Source organism: Ranitomeya variabilis, chromosome 2 (assembly GCF_051348905.1).
Source record: "Ranitomeya variabilis isolate aRanVar5 chromosome 2, aRanVar5.hap1, whole genome shotgun sequence".
Lineage (NCBI taxonomy): Eukaryota > Metazoa > Chordata > Amphibia > Anura > Dendrobatidae > Ranitomeya > Ranitomeya variabilis.
Window position 1 is genome coordinate 451,795,715 of NC_135233.1, and position 18,445 is coordinate 451,814,159.

Consider the following 18,445-nt stretch of genomic DNA (forward strand, 5'->3'; position numbering starts at 1 on the left):
CCAATTTCGATGAGCTTGTACAAATTGTAGCCTCAGTTTCCTGTTCTTAGCTGAAAGGAGTGGTACCCGGTGTGGTCTTCTGCTGCTGTAGCCCATCTGCCTCAAAGTTCGACGCACTGTGCGTTCAGAGATGCTCTTAGGCCTACCTTGGTTGTAACGGGTGGCGATTTGAGTCACTGTTGCCTTTCTATCAGCTCGAACCAGTCTGCCCATTCTCCTCTGACCTCTGGCATCAACAAGGCATTTCCGCCCACAGAACTGCCGCTCACTGGATTTTTTTTCTTTTTCGCACCATTCTCTGTAAACCCTAGAGATGGTTGTGCGTGAAAATCCCAGTAGATCAGCAGTTTCTGAAATACTCAGACCAGCCCTTCTGGCACCAACAACCATGCCACGTTCAAAGGCACTCAAATCACCTTTCTTCCCCATACTGATGCTCGGTTTGAACTGCAGGAGATTGTCTTGACCATGTCTACATGCCTAAATGCACTGAGTTGCCGCCATGTGATTGGCTGATTAGAAATTAAGTGTTAACAAGAAGTTGGACAGGTGTACCTAATAAAGTGGCCGGTGAGTGTATATATATATATATATATATATATATATATATATATATATATATATATATATATATATATATATATATATATATATATATATATATATATATATACATACACACACACACACACACACACACACACACACACACACACACACACACACACACACACACTGGTCCAAATGTAGGTGGACAGTATGTGTAATAGGGTTATGAAGGGGGGGAGATCTATCAAACATGGTTTTTGGGGTTCAGAGTTCTCACCACACATCTACATAAGTTTCTTGGGGGGTCTAGTTTCCAAAATGGGGTCACTTCTGGATTCTACTGTTTAGGTACATCAGTGGCTCTGCAAATGCAACATGATGCCCGCAGACCATTCCATCAAAGTCTGCATTCCAAAACGTCACTACTTCTCTTCCGAGCCCCAACATGTGCCCAAACAGTGGTTTACCCCCACATATGGGGTATCGGAGTACTCCGGACAAACTGGACAACAACTTTCGTGGTCCAGTTTCTCCTTTTACCCTTGGGAAACTAAAAACAATTGTTGCTAAAAGATCATTTTTGTGACAGAAAAGTTAAATGTTCATTTTTTTCTTCCATGTTGCTTCTGTTGCTGTGAAACACCTGAAGGGTTAATAAACTTCTTTAATGTGGTTTTGAGCACCTTGAGGGGTGCAGTTTTTAGAATGGTGTCACTTTTGGGTATTTTCAGCCATATAGACCCCTCAAACTGACTTCAAATGTGAGGCGGTCCCTAAAAAAAATGGTTTTGTAAATTTTGTTGAAAAAATGAGAAATCGCTGGTCAACTTTTAATCCTTATAACGTCCTAATAAAAAAAAAAAAATTGTTTACAAAATTGTGCTGATGTAAAGTAGACATGTGGGAAATGTTATTTATTAGCTAATCATGTCACACAACTCTCTGGTTTAACAGAATAAAAATTCAAAATAAATGTTATTTTCTGTCCACCTACTCTTAAACCACCATGTATGTGTGTGTGTGTGTGTGTGTGTGTGTGTGTGTGTGTATATATATGTATGTATATATGTGTGTATATATATATATATATATATATATATATATATATATATATATATATATATATATATTTATATTTATTTATTCTTCCTTTTCTCTTCCTATCTTTTCTCTTTTTCCTTTTTCTCTTCCTTCCTTTTTCTCTTCCTGCTCTTCCTTCCTTTTCTCTTCCCTCCGTTTCTCTTCCCTCCTTTTCTCTTCCTTGCCTTTTGCTTCCTTCCCTTTTGCTTCCTTCCCTTTTGCTTCCTTCCCTTTTCGCTTCCTTCCCTTTTCGCTTCCTTCCCTTTTCGCTTCCTTCCCTTTTCGCTTCCTTCCCTTTTCGCTTCCTTCCCTTTTCGCTTCCTTCCCTTTTCGCTTCCTTCCCTTTTCGCTTCCTTCCCTTTTCGCTTCCTTCCCTTTTCGCTTCCTTCCCTTTTCGCTTCCTTCCTTTTCGCTTCCTTCTTTTTCTTCCTCTTAGTTTTCTGACCCAAAACTGAGCAGAAACTCCAAGTTTTTCAGGAAGAGAAGATTTGGAGAGTTTCTACTCTGAAAACTCAGCAAAAAGACTGTGTGCACATACCCTTATTTTCATTTCTTTCCTTTTTTCACTATTGCTTATCTTCCTTTTGTATTCTTTTCTTTCCTGCTTTCACCACTCTCACTTTCCCCATATCCCTTCCCTTTTCTATCTTTCCTTTTTCATTTCCTTCATTTTCTTTTATTTCTTCCTCTTCTTTTCTTTCTTCTTTCCTTCCTTCATCCCTAATTTTGTACATTCTCATTTATTTTTACTATGTCCTTCTTGACAGTAAAATTGGCTGAATCGAATTTTATTTTAAACATGTCATATGTCCTCTGACTTTTTCTAACACTTCTATTTTGCAGCTATCCTTATATCCCCATCCTTCCAGCACAACTCCTTGAAGTTCTCAGCTCCCCCACTCCATTCATTATCGGAGTTCATTCTGTCTTCTGTTCTGAGCTCCATGACCTGGTAAGAGTTTCACATTTTACCACTCCAGAGTATTGTCATGATGGCCGTGAAGTAATCCTCAGTATTTTCCTCAGGTTCATGGATACTCTCACTAGCGCTTGTAAAAGTAGTTATTCTGAAAATATTAGTGAATTGTGTGTTATCCAGCAAGGGTAGTATAGACTCATCGTCTACTGTAAAGCCCATCTTTGAAATTTGTCTTCATTATAAAAGTGGATTTTTTTTTTGTATACTTAGAACTTTTGTCTCAAAGTACTCTGAATGTCCAGGGGTGAAGTAGCTTCTATTGGCTCATTAATGCCATAATACTCCAAGCAGCCTAGATTTTAAATATATGAATATTTTTTGTTCCAATATGTATGAGACCTAATGCCTACAACTAATATGTTTGTCTTCAGAAGATAGGTTATGCTCCTTTTCTTTATAAATATGTCATCTCTGGGCACTTGGGATACTTGGTATATATGGCTGTTAACATTAATCTTGGTTTTTTTTTTGTAATTTCTATTGGAGATGCCAGTGCATTTCAAATATGCGGCGTTTACTATTTTATCTGATTAATTTAGTAGCAACGACATGAAATATCTCCCTCTTTGTGCTGTAAGTGAAGTCATTGCTTCCATGTGCTTCACAAGTATATTGAAAACTGGTTTCATCCAGAGCATTGCCGGGAGTCTCGGCCATCATCTGGCAGCAAGCTTCTTGTACGACAGGTGCCGAGAGCTGGATTTATCGCTCTATGTCAAGTCCCTATTGTATATATGTTGTCTTGTTCTTAACGCCCCTCATGTTTGACATGCCTGATCATTCATCTTGTCACCGCCGATTCTTCCTGGATGGTTGCTCCGCAAAATTAACTCGGAGTTACATTTTTAGGGCTGTGGCTGGAAGAATATAAGGGGAAACTGGCGGTCCTGAGAGGACAAATCCTTGAAATAGCTTGTGTTTTTCACATGTTTGCCGCTGATTTACGAGACCTGATCCCTCGTTATGTGTACAAGTTGTATTGATATGGATAGTAGCAGTGGGGCATAGAATTTGTGATTCTTTCCATATGTCTCACATGCATTAAGAACTGGTTTTATCCAGCCATGTCACCAGGAGTGGAATCTGATCATCTGGCCGAGGAGAGCGGCTTCAGAGGCAGGTGCCAAAATTTGTGAATTTATTGCCCAATGCCATTGTCTCCAAGGAATGGATTCCGCAAAAAGTACAAAATAACATCCTAAGTGTTCTTCAGTCGGAGATTAATGTACCTGTGGCACCCGGTCTTCTGGAAATCTCCCTGACACCATATCTGAAATTCCCTCTAGGCTGATTCTATACATCTGACTTTCGTTGTCCAAGTACAGGTTGGACCCTGGTCTCCTGACCTAATCTTAACGCCTATGAAGATGTTGAGTTCAAGTCACAAGACCAACGGCCGGAGTATACTTGGGCCGAGAGAGTCAGATATGTGAAACCAGTCTATTATGTTTCTTTAAGGTGGTCATCCATTTTTGGAGGATCCTTCAATGTGTGGGAATTGACGAAAATGGGACCAAATGGTGAAATACAGGTATCAGGAGAAAAGGAGAAGTTCCATCCTTGGCTGCTGCTCCTGATCTTCAGGATCAGTGCATGTGGTGATACCTCTTCTCGTTTGGTTCCTTCTTGCAGACACTGGATAATATGTCGATCACATTATGATTTAGCGCAAAGTTATTATGGCACATGGCTGCCGCTACCACCATGAATATGGGTTTGTTGATGTTACAACGTCACTTCTTTTGTTCTTCCAGCTCGATGTGATCATAGCAGATCTGGACGGAGGAACCATAAAGATACCTGAATGTATCCACCTGTCACAGCTGCCTGAACCACTGCTCCATCAGATGCAGACGGCACTCTCTCTAGTAAGTCCAATAAATCTGCTCCCAAATATATGTATTCAGGTTCGGGTGCATTATTCCCAGAGCCTGTTATCTAGATAGGTGCAGATCCCAGCGGAGGGACCCCCAATGTCAGACATATAAGCCTTTTATTTCGCTGTCTATTCACTGGAGCATGCCTGTATTTTTACTGGAAGATAATGATTTGCAAGATTTATAATTTTATTTTTCTAAACTTGCCTTCTGATTTGTGTTATAATTAAGAGATTTTCTAGATTGCTCCTTTTCGCCTCCTTATTAGGTTCTTCATCCAGATCTGGAGGTGGCAGATCACGCCTTCCCACCGCTGCGCACATCTCTGTCCCACATCAAAATGCTGGTAAGAGTCATGGGTGATTATTTAGCGTGATTCGAAGTGTATTTTAGCTGAGACCTGCGATTCACACTTCTTCCTCCATCCTTAGGATAAAGAAGTGCGCGCCGTCTTCCTCAGAATGTTTGCTCAAATATTTCAGGGATACCGTTCCTGCCTTCAGCTTATCAGGATACACGCAGAACCGGTCATACACTTCCATAAGGTAGCAGCAATAAATCTGGGTATTGTTAACTTCACAGAGCATGAAATGCATCTCTTCTTCTAAATTTGTTAGTTCCAGAGCTGCGTTCACAATTCTGGTGATTTCTTTGATGCAGTTATGTCAGAGCCAGTAAGAACTGTGTAAAGCTGCTTGGAACTTTGGTCTCTGTTGCTGGGTAAAGCTGTTTGGATCTCTGTTCTCCATTTCTGTGTAGAGCCGCTCGGATCTCTGGTCTCTATTACTGGGTAAAACCGCTCCAATATCTGATCTCTATTACTCTGTAGAGCCGCTCGGATCATTGGTCTCCATTGCTGTGTAGAGCCGCTCAGATCTCTGGTCTCTGTTACTGTGTAGAGCCACTTAGATTTATGGCTTATATTACAGTGCAGAGCCGCTCAGATCTTTCTCTATTAATGTTTGCAGTCGCTCTCAACTCTGGTCTCTGTTACTCTGTAGAGCCACTCAGGTCTCTAGTCTCTTTCACTGTGCAGAGCTTCTTGGATTTCTCTCTTATTGTGTGGAACCACTCGGGTCTCTACTATTATGTAGAGCTGCTCAATTGTATAGTCGCTATTACTGTGTAGAGATGCTCAGATCTCTGGTCTCCATTATGAGAGCCTTTCGGATCTATAGCCTCTATTACTGTGTAGAGCTGCTTGGACCTCTGATCTCTATTATTGTGCAGAGCCACTCGAATCTCTGGTCTCTATTACTGTGTAGAGCCACTCAAAACTCTGGTCTCTATTGTTGTGCAGAGCCACTCGAATCTCTGGTCTCTATTATTGTGTAGAGCCACTGGAATCTCTGGTCTCTATTGTTGTGCAGAGCCACTCGAACCTCTGGTCTCTATTGTTGTGCAGAGCCACTCGAACCTCTGGTCTCTATTGTTGTGCAGAGCCACTCTAACCTCTGGTCTCAATTGTTGTGCAGAGCCACTCGAATCTCTGGTCTCTATTATTGTGTAGAGCCACTCGAACCTCTGGTCTCAATTGTTGTGCAGAGCCACTCGAATCTCTGGTCTCTATTGTTGTACAGAGCCACTCGAACCTCTGGTCTCAATTGTTGTGCAGAGCCACTCGAATCTATGGTCTCTATTATTGTGTAGAACTGCTTGGATCTATAGCCTCTATTACTGTGTAGAGCCACTGAAATCTCTAGTCTCTATCACTGCGTAAAGATTCATGGTCTGTAACTGTGTAGAGCCACAGGGATCTTTGTCACTAGAAAACAAACCTCAATATAATCTGCAGATATTTCCTCTCATCTGTTGTTCCTCCGATAATCCATAAAACAATAAAGTTGAATAAACTGGAATTTAAGAAAAATGCAGAAAAAAAACCCAAAAGATCTGATCCGTCCACAGTAAAATCCTGAGAACTTGACACTTCCTGCCGGTGAAGCACATTTTCCTACAAGTGCCCCCAGTGGAATAATACCGGAGGGAACAGTCATGTGACTTTGCAAAACAAGGACTCGAACTGCAGTAAAAATGCTGAATAAGCAATAAACAATGGTGACTATCAGAGAGCAGTAATTTGTACATGAGTCTATAGGGATTTGGTAGCTGCAGGAGCCCGATTTCTGTATGATAATACCGGGGCGATATGGGTGCATTATCTCGTGATTTCTCTCCCTCTCCGCAGGCGGCTTTTCTGGGGCAGCGCGGTTTAATAGAGAACGATTTCCTCACTAAAGTGCTAAACGGGATGGCGTTTGCCGGCTTTGTCTCAGACCGAGGACCTCCGTACCGAACCTGCGATCTGTTTGATGAGGTAAGATGAGTTCCCCCATCACACATGTATGTTATGTGGCACTTAAAAGCGTTGCCCAGGCTTGGGTTACAAGTCTGCAGTCATTGTGTGACTGCAGACTTGTAAATCCTCAAAACGCGCAGTGCACACTAAGGATTCTCCAGCATCGGGAGCAGGAGGGCGTATGACAGCAAGTGTGAGGTTTGCATCCCTGCGGTCACATGCAGACTAGACGTGCACGACCTCGCTCAATGCAAGTGTATTGAGCGAGGCTGGACCCGTCTAGTCTGAATATGTCCAGAAGTATGAAAATCGCCCACATCATCCAGCAAACACATCTCAATAAAGACAGCTGCCACTTCACAGCAGTGGAGCAAAGTAAATGGAAAGATCCAGCAGCAGACCTGTTCTGTGAACCCATACAGACCTAATGCTTCTCACAGCTCAGGGTTTGTTACAGTGTTCCAGACAGAGCAATCCTACATGAACTAAACGCATCACCTGCCAAGTCTCTCTTCTATCCTTACATTTTGCAACAATGTATCAGTGCAGGAAAATATTTTCTAGAATGGATGCGCACATATACGAGAAGTATAAGAGCTGTCCAGATTTTAGCCCTCTATTGTTATCCGTAGTGTTCGTATTCATTGATAGCAAGCAGACATTTTGATAAAAGGTGTATTGTAAAGCTGGCAGAAGTTAATCACTGAAGCCATGTTATAGGGGTGGAGGGATTGGTATTTTAGGAGCAAGAAGGAAACAATTTCCTTAAGCCGCTCTTGTTTTTCTGGGCCTATGACAATGGCGCGCTCGGCTTTAGATGTTGTTTTTGGGCCGCTCAGTGCAATTCCTTAATAGAACTGATTTCCATTAGCGTCTTTCATGTTTAATTGTTACTAATTGGTTTCAGGAGGTTCTGGCGACGCCAACTTTGCCGCCATCGCTTCTGAAAGCGTTTCCAAATCGGTCGCTGGGATATTTTCTGAGCAGATTCTTTTACCTCCTATTAACAGCTGCATGACTTTGGAAATCCTTTTGCCCTGAACAAATAAAATCTGTGGCCCGCTGCCACTGTTTATGGACTAGAAAAGTAGAGGAGGCGTGATACATAGCAATATCCGAGCACCGCGGGTGCCCTGACCACCGCGGCCACCCAGAGCACCTCTGGTATCGCTTTATGGGACTAAATATTGGCTGCAAGGACATTTACATGTAAAGGTGATTTTTTTTTTCTTCAATTGATCTTGAACCAGGTCCTATACTCCATCACATCCAGAGCTGCATTCACAATTCTCTAGATTTCATATTTGTTCTGCAAAACTTCACATTTTGTGAACAATGCAATTTCTGTTGTGCTCCAATGTGCAAAATATACTGTCACACACAAAGATGTGCAGTACAGCATTGGATTCGAGATGGATTCTCAGTCTGAGTGCAGCTTTGGATGTAACCGGAGTATAAGGGTATTTTAAGAAATACTCAAAAGTTTTTGAGTGCACTTGCCATGCACTTTCCTTATATAGAGTGCACTTATTTCCATGTAGGTCAAACTCTATCTTGATTCCTAGCTTTCATTCTGCATCTTATTCCTCCATGCTCTATCTATTCCATAATGCATCACATAGGCAGATAGGGCCAGTCCCATCTCTGGCTGCTCTGGTACCAGTGTGATTATCCTCTCCACTTTATTCTTCCAAATAAGCTAATATTTTATAGGTATATAGTCTGGGAGTCCAAAGTGGTGATCTGCATTGTAACTGTATGACAGGAGCTGTGCAGTCATCATCACTATTTGTGATAGGAGCTGCTAAGTTTCCTTTGTGTAGAATTTCAGGAGTACAGTCCATCCAATTTAATCATACAGGCATTTTTCTTGACTAAGATGGTGACCTCCTGTAGAGAAAGACATATAATTCCCATGTGGTTAGCATGAGCTCATGCAGCCCAACTAAAGAAAAGGAATCCATGAATTTACAGATACAAACAGGTCTAAGTAAAGCAATATTTGTGTTACCATATTTAGTACGTTTCTATTTGGAAATTCAAGGATTCATTCTCTTTAGTTGGCTTACCTGATCTCATCACAACCCCCTGGGAATTAAATAGCTTTATGTTCTTTACAGGAGATCACCATCTCCATCACCAGGACTGCGAGTATGATGAAATTGCATGGACTGAAGTTCTCCAGGGGGAGAATGCAGCGACTCTTATCACACATAATCATGATGATTTTACCGCTCCTGTCACACAGGTATAGTATTGAACATCATTTCAGCCTCCCGGACTGTATACCTATAATACATTAGCTTATATAGGAGAATATAGAGGAGGGGATAGTCACACTGGTACCACAGCAGGCAGAGATGGTACTAGCCTGTCCACCCATGTGATCCGGTACTGATGCATCATTGGATTTATAGCACAGTATGGAGGAAGAAAATGCAGGATGAAAGCTAAGAATCAAAATGAAGTCTGCGTTACATGGAAATAAGTGCACTGTATGTAAGAGTGGAGGGTGCAATTAAAGAGGCACTCCTGTTTTATTTTCTCCTATAAGTACCCTTATACTCCAGTTACATTCAAAGCTGCATTCAAATCGACACACCATCCCGAATCGCATACTGTACGGCATAGCTTTGTATGTGACAGTATATTTTGCACATTAGACCACAACACAATGTTTTATGCAGACACGAAATGTGAAGCTCTGCAGAACGAATATGAAACCAGCAGAATTAAGAATGCCGCTCTGGATGTGACTGCAATATCAGATCTGGTTCTAGATCAATAAGAAAAAAAATAGTTATTCCACTTTACATCTAGATTCAATCTGTAAATCTATAGTGTGGGACTAGTGACAGGATAAATTAAAAAAAAAACGAAAGCGCGGAGTGCTACTTAATCTTTTCTCCTCGATGGTGGTCACTACTCTACGTCTATATAAACACTCGGCAGCATCGTCCTGTAGGGTCCAGCTATTATTGTGCCTCGATATACGACCTGTGATGTGTCGCTGGCGTCTCTGAATTCTCGAGTCTCGTCTTTTTTGTGCAGTTGGTTTCCTTTGAAGTGGAAAGAATTAAAGAAGAAGAAAACTGCAACGCTCAGGAGACGCTAAAGCGAGTGAAGGAGCTAGCGGAGCAACTCTTCAAAAATGTAAGAATCCGATCTTCTTTGCTTTCTATTACCGGTGCCACAATTGTATCCACAAAGTGGCGGTCAGGGGCTGGAAAGATATTATAAGCCCCTCTCCCTGCCAGCTCTCAGATGGCAATTTTTGTCATTTTCACCAGGGGTGTCAAACTGCATTCCTCAAGGGCTGCCAACAGGTCATGTTTTCAGGATTTCCTTGTATTGCACAGGTGATCATTTAATCACCTGCACAGGTAATCATTTAATCACCTGCACAGAATGATTCCAGCACCTTGTGCAATGAGAAGGAAATCTTGAAAACACGCATGGTTTGAGGCCCTCGAGGAATGCAGTTTGACACCCCTGATTTTCACCTTTTACCGCACCCCGTGATACTTGTTTCAATGCGCCCAACCAACATCCTTTTTTTTTTTTTTTTGTTCAGTGCCATTTTTGGCTACTGGCCGGATGTGTCCGAGTGCTTGTTAATCCCCGCACAATCCAGCCATTACTAATACATCAACATATGCAGCGCAGACCACTAACCGAGTGTTTGTTTTACTTCTCAGGAATGTTCTGATCTGTGAGATCCGAGCTCCCCGCGTCCTTCATACACTGCACTCCGTAATGGATGCTAGTCAGACCCTGAGCCATAAATCATCCATTGCCCTTATTATCTGTGCAGAAATATTCAGACTATTGCCCTACAATATCGGAAGCAGTAAATCTAAGAAACGTGTTTGTCAGGATCTGCAGAACTTGCTGAGACATTCATTAGTCACGTCTTATTACAGTCCAAAATCCGACTTTCTGAGATGTATGGGGGTCTCCCAAATCCCTTCCGACAGATGTCGGAGGAGAAAAAGATCAGGTAGATGGAATCTCATTGTCCCGATCCTTATGTTTTCAGGGGAGATAGTTGGCAACCAGTGAAAACACATGAGCTGAATGTTCGTGTGCTATTATTATAGGGCCTTTATCCCCTATGAGGCTACGTGCTCCGTTTATGCTGATTGGGCAGAGAAAAAGTCCTTTAAAAAAATGTAATAAACCTTTTGTGGTGGTCCGAGGCTTCTGCTAGCGGTCCGAGGCTTATATCATCTGTTCTTTGCTTCTGACAGCGGTCCCCGGCTTCTGACAGCGGTCCTCGGCCTCTGACAGCGGTCCTCGGCCTCTGACGGCGGTCCCCGGCTTCCGACGGCGGTCCCCGGCTTCCGACGGCGGTCCCCGGCTTCCGACGGCGGTCCCCGGCTTCCGACGGCGGTCCCCGGCTTCTGACGGCGGTCCCCGGCTTGCGAGATCTGTTGCGGATGTCCCGTGTTAGGAGATTCGGCATTCATTCCAGTAATGATGGACATGCCTCTACGCTTTTCCTCAGGAAAACCCAAACCCCCACATGGCATTCCAGAAAGTCCCAAGACCGACGGAGGGATCCCACTTGCGAGTCCACATCCTGCCCTTCCCGAAGATCAACGACCTCAAAGTCCAGGATCTAATCCAAGAGGGAGTCAGTAAAAACCAGAGCTCCACGCTGGCGGCTCGGATGGAGAAAAAGTGCATCGTTCCTGCAGGTTCCCCCGTTGGTGAGTGCTTCCCACTATCTGGTCTTGGAATAACTTCTCAGCTGCATAGATCACTCTCCTGGGCTGATATTTTGTTACAGTGTACCAGTGCAGGTAAAATGTATCCTCCTGAAGTCTATGATAGTCTACACTGGATACAAGCTATCCCAGGCAGTAGGTTGTGCAGCTTTTTAGCCTCTGGATATAACCGATCTGTTCCATTTCACTGACGGCAAAAAGTGGTTATCCACAAAATATGAAGCGATACCTCAAAATTGGGCACAGGATCCAGGAAACTTTGGGTGGCTTTGCACAGCCTCGAATTAAATAGAGCGGAGGTGCACATACATACTCCATTCATTGGCTATGGGATTGCCGGAGAAAGCCGAAGCGCCACCTCTATGGATGGGGAATAACTTCTTAAAAATTGCAAAGAATAGAAGTATAAAAAGATGCCTGTCATATAATAAATGTCCAATCGCATTAAGGACAAGCGATCCCCTACTGCCGGTTCACGTGTGCCGTAAACGTGTTCAGGACTGGTTGGCAGCTCTCCGAGTGTCATCCGTCAGGCCGCGGGCTGTAATTCCCTCTCCTCTACGAGACGCTCAGAAGCGGGGAGCTCCTCTGCTTTATATTGAGGTCTGTGGTTTTGCTCCCAGGAGTCATTAACAGGATTTTCAAACCGGAACCTCGGGAACCATAAAATCGTAACTAAATCCATACCGGGCCTGTAAGTCTACTGCTGTTAACCGCCTCGGCACCGGCGCACAGGAGATGCCGGTCACCGAGCGCCATTATACTGGGTGATGGGTTATCGGCTTCTGCAGTGGTGTAAAGGGACAAAACGTCACTGATTTTGCAGCGTTGTCATTTAGGAGAAGCCACACCAGCTCGTTTCGAGCCACTTGGCATTCCTGGGGCACAGATGGGCGGTATTCTTCCTTCCGACCGCTGATCTCTCTGTGTGTTCTGGTTACCGGTCTCACAATGCACCGTAATCCCTCCGTTTGTGTCCCGCCATGTCGTCCCGCAGCTTTCCAATCGCTTCATTATTGCTCCCTGACTTTCTCTCTTTGCTCAGTCTCCATAGTGGACAAATCCAGCACCGTGTTCAACAGCGCCCGGAGGTTGGAAGTTGTGCGAAATTGCATCTCCTATATATTCGAGAACAAAATACTGGAAACCGAAAAGGTAATTTTACTTTCACATGGATTTCTATAAAGAACAGTGATGCAGAATGGATGATCTATAGTAATCGTATTGATATTCTACTTCCACATCTTCCTCAGAGCATTGTTTTATAGTTTATATCTATAATGAAAGGGTATTCCCATCTCCAAAATCTCATGCCAATATGTAGTCGGTGTAATAATAATAAAATTAGTAAATACCTGCAATTAGAAATGTTGTATAGTTCTTCTGATTAGCTATGTCTTTCTTCATGTTCAGGCATTGCAATACCTTAGTTATCCAAGGTTACGACCAGTGATATAGTAACTATTAGCTAGTTGCTAATGGTCGTAACCATGGATACCTAGGGTCCTACAATGCCTGCATACGAGGAAGGAGACATAGCTAATCAGAAGAACTACACTGGATTTCTAATTGGGAGGTTTTCGCTAATATTATTATTATTACACCTAACACATATTGGGATAGTATGTTGGAGATGGAAATACCCCGTAAGTTACTTAAAGGCTGTCTGTCACCCCAAAGCTCAAATGGAACCACGTAGTCATGTAGGGGACTTGGCCCCTATAAAAATCACCCTTGTGTTGTAGATTTCACTACTTTAATTTTACATAGAAATGGTTCTATTTCTTATGCGAGGGAGCTCAGGTTCACTCTTGGCGTAGCCAAAGCTCAATGTAACTTCCTCCCCTCCCCCACAATTAGTTATCTACAGTTCACGTAGCTTGATTAACAGATCTCGCTTGCCTCAGTTGAGCGCTGCCTGACTAGAATCCCTGACCTTGCGTGTGCGTGCAGACAGTGACTCCAGTGAGCACACAGTGTCCGTGCATGTACGCTGTCATCAGCTTCTCTTGTCTGCAGCGGCCACTTGCTGCTGACAGTAACAGGCACCCTCTGCACACAAAAGAAGGGTGATGAGAGTACACCCTCACTGACGCTGTGTGTGCTTGTGCTTGCTGGGTTCCTGCAGCGATCGTGAGGGGCCGGATACCGTAATGTAATTCAGTCAGTGCCATTCAAGGAGCCCTCATTCGTGTGTGGAATAAGATGAGTTTACGTAAAACTGAAGTATTGAAACCTGTATGCAGGTATGATTTATACAGGGGCCAAGACCCATATATTACTGAATAAGTGGTTTAATTTGCGTTTTGGGGTTGACAACCTCCATTTAAACAACAGAGTCACTGTGTACATACATTTCATTACTGATCCTGTACTGATCCTGAGTTACTTCCTGTATTATACTCCAGAGCTGCACTCACTATTCTGCTGGTGCAAGTCACTGTGTACATATATTACATTACTGATTCTGTACTGATCCTGAGTTACATCCTGTATTATACTCCAGAGCTGCACTCACTATTCTGCTGGTGCAGTCACTGTGTAGATACATTACATTACTGATCCTGTGTTACTTCCTGTATTATACCCCAGAGCTGCACTCACTATTCTGCTGGTGCAGTCACTGTGTACATACATTACATTACTGATCCTGTACTGATCCTGAGTTACATCCTGTATTATACTCCAGAGCTGCACTCACTATTCTGCTGGTGCAGTCACTGTGTACATACATTACATTACTGATCCTGTGTTACTTCCTGTATTATACTCCAGAGCTGCACTCACTATTCTGCTGGTGCAGTCACTGTGTGCATACATTACATTACTGATCCTGTACTGATCCTGAGTTACATCCTGTATTATACTCCAGAGCTGCACTCACTATTCTGCTGGTGCAGTCACGGTGTACCTACATTACATTACTGATCCTGTACTGATCCTGAGTTACATCCTGTATTATACTCCAGAGCTGCGCTCACTGTTCTGCTGGTGCAGTCACGGTGTACATACATTACATTACTGATACGGAGTGACATCCTGTATTATACTCCAGAGCTGCACTCACTATTCTGCTGGTGCAGTCACGGTGTACATACATTACATTACTGATACGGAGTTACATCCTGTATTATACCCCAGAGCTGCACTCACTATTCTGCTGGTGCAGTCACTGTGTACATACATTACATTACTGATACGGAGTGACATCCTGTATTATACTCCAGAGCTGCACTCACTATTCTGCTGGTGCAGTCACTGTGTACATACATTACATTACTGATCCTGATTTACATCCTGTACTATACTCCAGAGCTGCGCTCACTGTTCTGCTGGTGGTCTCGGTTGTCACCCTGGTTTTCTGGGCTGTTATTAGCCATGTGCCTCGTGCAGCGATCATGCAGGGAGCCTGGGACGTATCCTGATATAATTTGGAGGATTTGCCGTTCAGGTGTCTGGTAGAGCTGGGTGATGTCCCGTGTGGGGCTGAAGATGTCTGTCACTCACATTCCTCGTTCTACGCAGTGTCAGTGACCCGTTCCTCAGCCTCAGTGCTTCTTGTGAGGTTTTTTTCATAATGGTACATTAGAGGAGTCAGCTGAGCGCCGGGCGTCCATCCAGGGGTGCGCGATTGATGCTCTTCGCTGGTGTGATGTCGGGCCGCTCCTCCGGCGATATTCCTGGAATGTGTCGTTTCTGAGTTCTGCTGCCAGCTGTCTCATATCATCTCGTCTGTCACTTCATACAATAGACATCAAAAATCCAACAGCACAAACTTGTTTTCAAGACGACCGCCGTCTATTTTGTGTGTCGGAAACTATGTGACTCTGTATAGTCTGTGTCCGAGGACGGCAACCTCTGGATGATTGGCGAGTGATGCGTCACTACAACTCCCAGCATTCCTTGCATGTTTTGGAGCTTGAAACAAGTGATTTGGCATCAGAGCTTATAGAGCACCTCCGCCTATCAGCTTGTTTCACATTTATTATGTGTTCTACTCTAGTCCAGACCTGGGCACATTGGGGCCCGTGGGCCACATCCAGCCCGTGCCCTTCCACACCCGCTGTCCCTCCGCCGCTGCTCGCCGTCACCACTCTCCGCATCCTCTGGATGCTTATAATAGTGTATACATTGGAGGAGGATGGCGCTGCTGCCTCCATCTTTCACCAATCAGTGTGTGATACCGCAGTTGTGGTAATGTCACTTCATCGTGTTGCACCGGAGAGAGCAGAGCGCAAGGGGAACGGGACCGAGGTGAATGTGTTGTTTTTTCTTGTGTATGGGATATTTTTATGTACATAGAGGGCTCATGCTGTATATAAGAGGCTATGTAGGGCTCATGCTGTATATTGGGGTATATGTGGGGTCATACTGTACATGGCGGCTATGTGGTGCACATGCTGTATATAACAGGCTATGTGAGGCTCCTACTGTACATAGAAGGGCTATGGGGGGTAAAACTTTACATGGAGGGCTATGTGGGGGGGGGTCATAATCCACATAGGGGGCTATGTACTTTTTATAGGAGGCTGTGTGGGCACTCATACTGTATATAGGAGGCTATGCGGGCATTCATACTATGTATAGGAGGCTGTGTGGGCACTCATACTGTATATAGGAGGCTATGCGGGCATTGATACTATGTATAGGAGGCTATGTGGGCACTCATACTGTATATAGGAGGCTATGCGGGCATTCATACTATGTATAGGAGGCTGTGTGGGCACTCATACTGTATATAGGAGGCTATGCGGGCATTCATACTATGTATAGGAGGCTGTGTGGGCACTCATACTGTATATAGGAGGCTATGCGGGCATTGATACTATGTATAGGAGGCTATGCCGGCATTCATACTATGTATAGGAGGCTATGCGGGCATAGATACTATGTATAGGAGGCTATGCTGGCATTCATACTGTGTATAGGAAGCAGTGTGGGCACTCATGCTGTATATAGGAGGCTATGCGGGCACTCATACTGTACATAGGAGGCGATTTCGGAGCTTATAATGTATTTACGAGGCTTTGTGAGAGCTCATACTGTATATAGGAGACTATGCAGGGGCTTATACTGTGTACAGTGAGGCTATGCGGGGGCTCATACTGGGTATTCTTTGCTATGCAGGGGCTCATACTGTGTATACTAAGCTACGCGGGAGTTCATACTTTGTGTACAATGCTATGTGGGGGCTCATGCTGTATATAGCAGGCTATGTGGGGGCTCATACTGTATTCAGAGGGCTCTGTGGTGTTCACACTGTATATAAGTGCTGTGTGGGGGCTCATACTGTTTATAGGGGGCTGTGTGGGGGCTCATACTGTATAATAGGGGCTGTGTGGGGGCTCATACTGTATATTGGGCTGTGTGGGGGCTCATACTGTATGTGTGGGGGCTTATACTGTGTGTGGGGGCTTATACTGTGTGTGTGGGGGCTTATACTGTGTGTGTGGGGGCTTATACTGTGTGTGTGGGGGCTTATACTGTGTGTGTGGGGGCTTATACTGTGTGTGTGTGGGGGCTTATACTGTGTGGGTGGCGGCTTATACTGTGTGTGGGGGCTTATACTGTGTGTGTGTGTGGGGGGGCTTATACTGTGTGTGTGTGGGCTTATACTGTGTGTGTGTGGGCTTATACTGTGTGTGTGGGGGGGCTTATACTGTGTGTGTGGCGGCTTATACTGTGTGTGTGGCGGCTTATACTGTGTGTGTGGCGGCTTATACTGTGTGTGTGGCGGCTTATACTGTGTGTGTGGCGGCTTATACTGTGTGTGTGGCGGCTTATACTGTGTGTGTGGCGGCTTATACTGTGTGTGGGGGCTTATACTGTGTGTGTGTGGGGGGGGCTTATACTGTGTGTGTGTGGGCTTATACTGTGTGTGTGGGCTTATACTGTGTGTGGGGGGGCTTATACTGTGTGTGGGGGGGGCTTATACTGTGTGTGTGGGGGGGCTTATACTGTGTGTGTGGGGGGGCTTATACTGTGTGTGTGGGGGGGGCTTATACTGTGTGTGTGTGGGGGGGCTTATACTGTGTGTGTGTGTGGGGGCTTATACTGTGTGTGTGGGGGCTTATACTGTGTGTGTGGGGGCTTATACTGTGTGTGGGGGGCTTATACTGTGTGTGTGTGGGGGCTTATACTGTGTGTGTGTGTGGGCTTATACTGTGTGTGTGTGGGCTTATACTGTGTGTGTGTGTGGGGGCTTATACTGTGTGTGTGTGGGGGCTTATACTGTGTGTGTGTGGGGGCTTATACTGTGTGTGTGTGGGGGCTTATACTGTGTGTGTGTGGGGGCTTATACTGTGTGTGTGTGGGGGCTTATACTGTGTGTGTGTGGGGGCTTATACTGTGTGTGTGTGGGGGCTTATACTGTGTGTGTGTGGGGGGGCTTATACTGTGTGTGTGTGTGGGGGGCTTATACTGTATATTGGGGGATGTCGGCATTCTTAATTCTGCTCAATATTTAGTGATCTCATTAATATTGATTATAATTCATGTTAATATAAATATTGATCAGAATTAATTTCAGCTAATTAGTTCGGCCCTCCACAACAGTAACAATATCTCATGTGACCCCTTGGGAAAATTGCTCACCTCTCCTCTAGTCACTTTTAAAACTGCATTTACAATTTTGTCACTTGCCCTTGTGGGGGGTAAAACCATGTATGTTCTACACTTTATTATTAGATCTTTTATCTGTAAGTACGGAGTGACTCTGTTCTGTCGCAGTGCAATATATACTTTATATTAATACATATTTTATTAACAGGAAGTCAGCAGACAGCTCTGGATGTAATGGCGGTATAACACACTTAAGATGAGCAGAAAGTCACACGATGCTCAATCTCGGCTGTTAGTTGGAGGTGCCCTTTAAATGCAGCTGTAAAGCGGCCTCCAATCGGGTGCCTGGTTCCGTGCTAATGATGGGACC

General features: G+C 44.2%; 1 protein-coding gene across 4 annotated transcripts in view; it reads left to right on the forward strand.

Annotated features, from left to right (window-relative positions):
- Positions 1-18,445, forward strand: part of SBF2 (SET binding factor 2) — a 245,472-nt gene that overhangs the window by 118,065 nt on the left and 108,962 nt on the right. For all 4 annotated transcript variants that reach the window (XM_077287271.1, XM_077287272.1, XM_077287274.1 and 1 more), the window contains exons 8-15: positions 2,473-2,581; positions 4,363-4,476; positions 4,754-4,831; positions 4,917-5,030; positions 6,674-6,802; positions 9,836-9,937; positions 11,292-11,496; positions 12,560-12,669. In XM_077287271.1, coding sequence (XP_077143386.1) covers positions 2,473-2,581; positions 4,363-4,476; positions 4,754-4,831; positions 4,917-5,030; positions 6,674-6,802; positions 9,836-9,937; positions 11,292-11,496; positions 12,560-12,669 — 961 coding nt within the window. The remainder of the gene's footprint in view (positions 1-2,472; positions 2,582-4,362; positions 4,477-4,753; positions 4,832-4,916; positions 5,031-6,673; positions 6,803-9,835; positions 9,938-11,291; positions 11,497-12,559; positions 12,670-18,445) is intronic.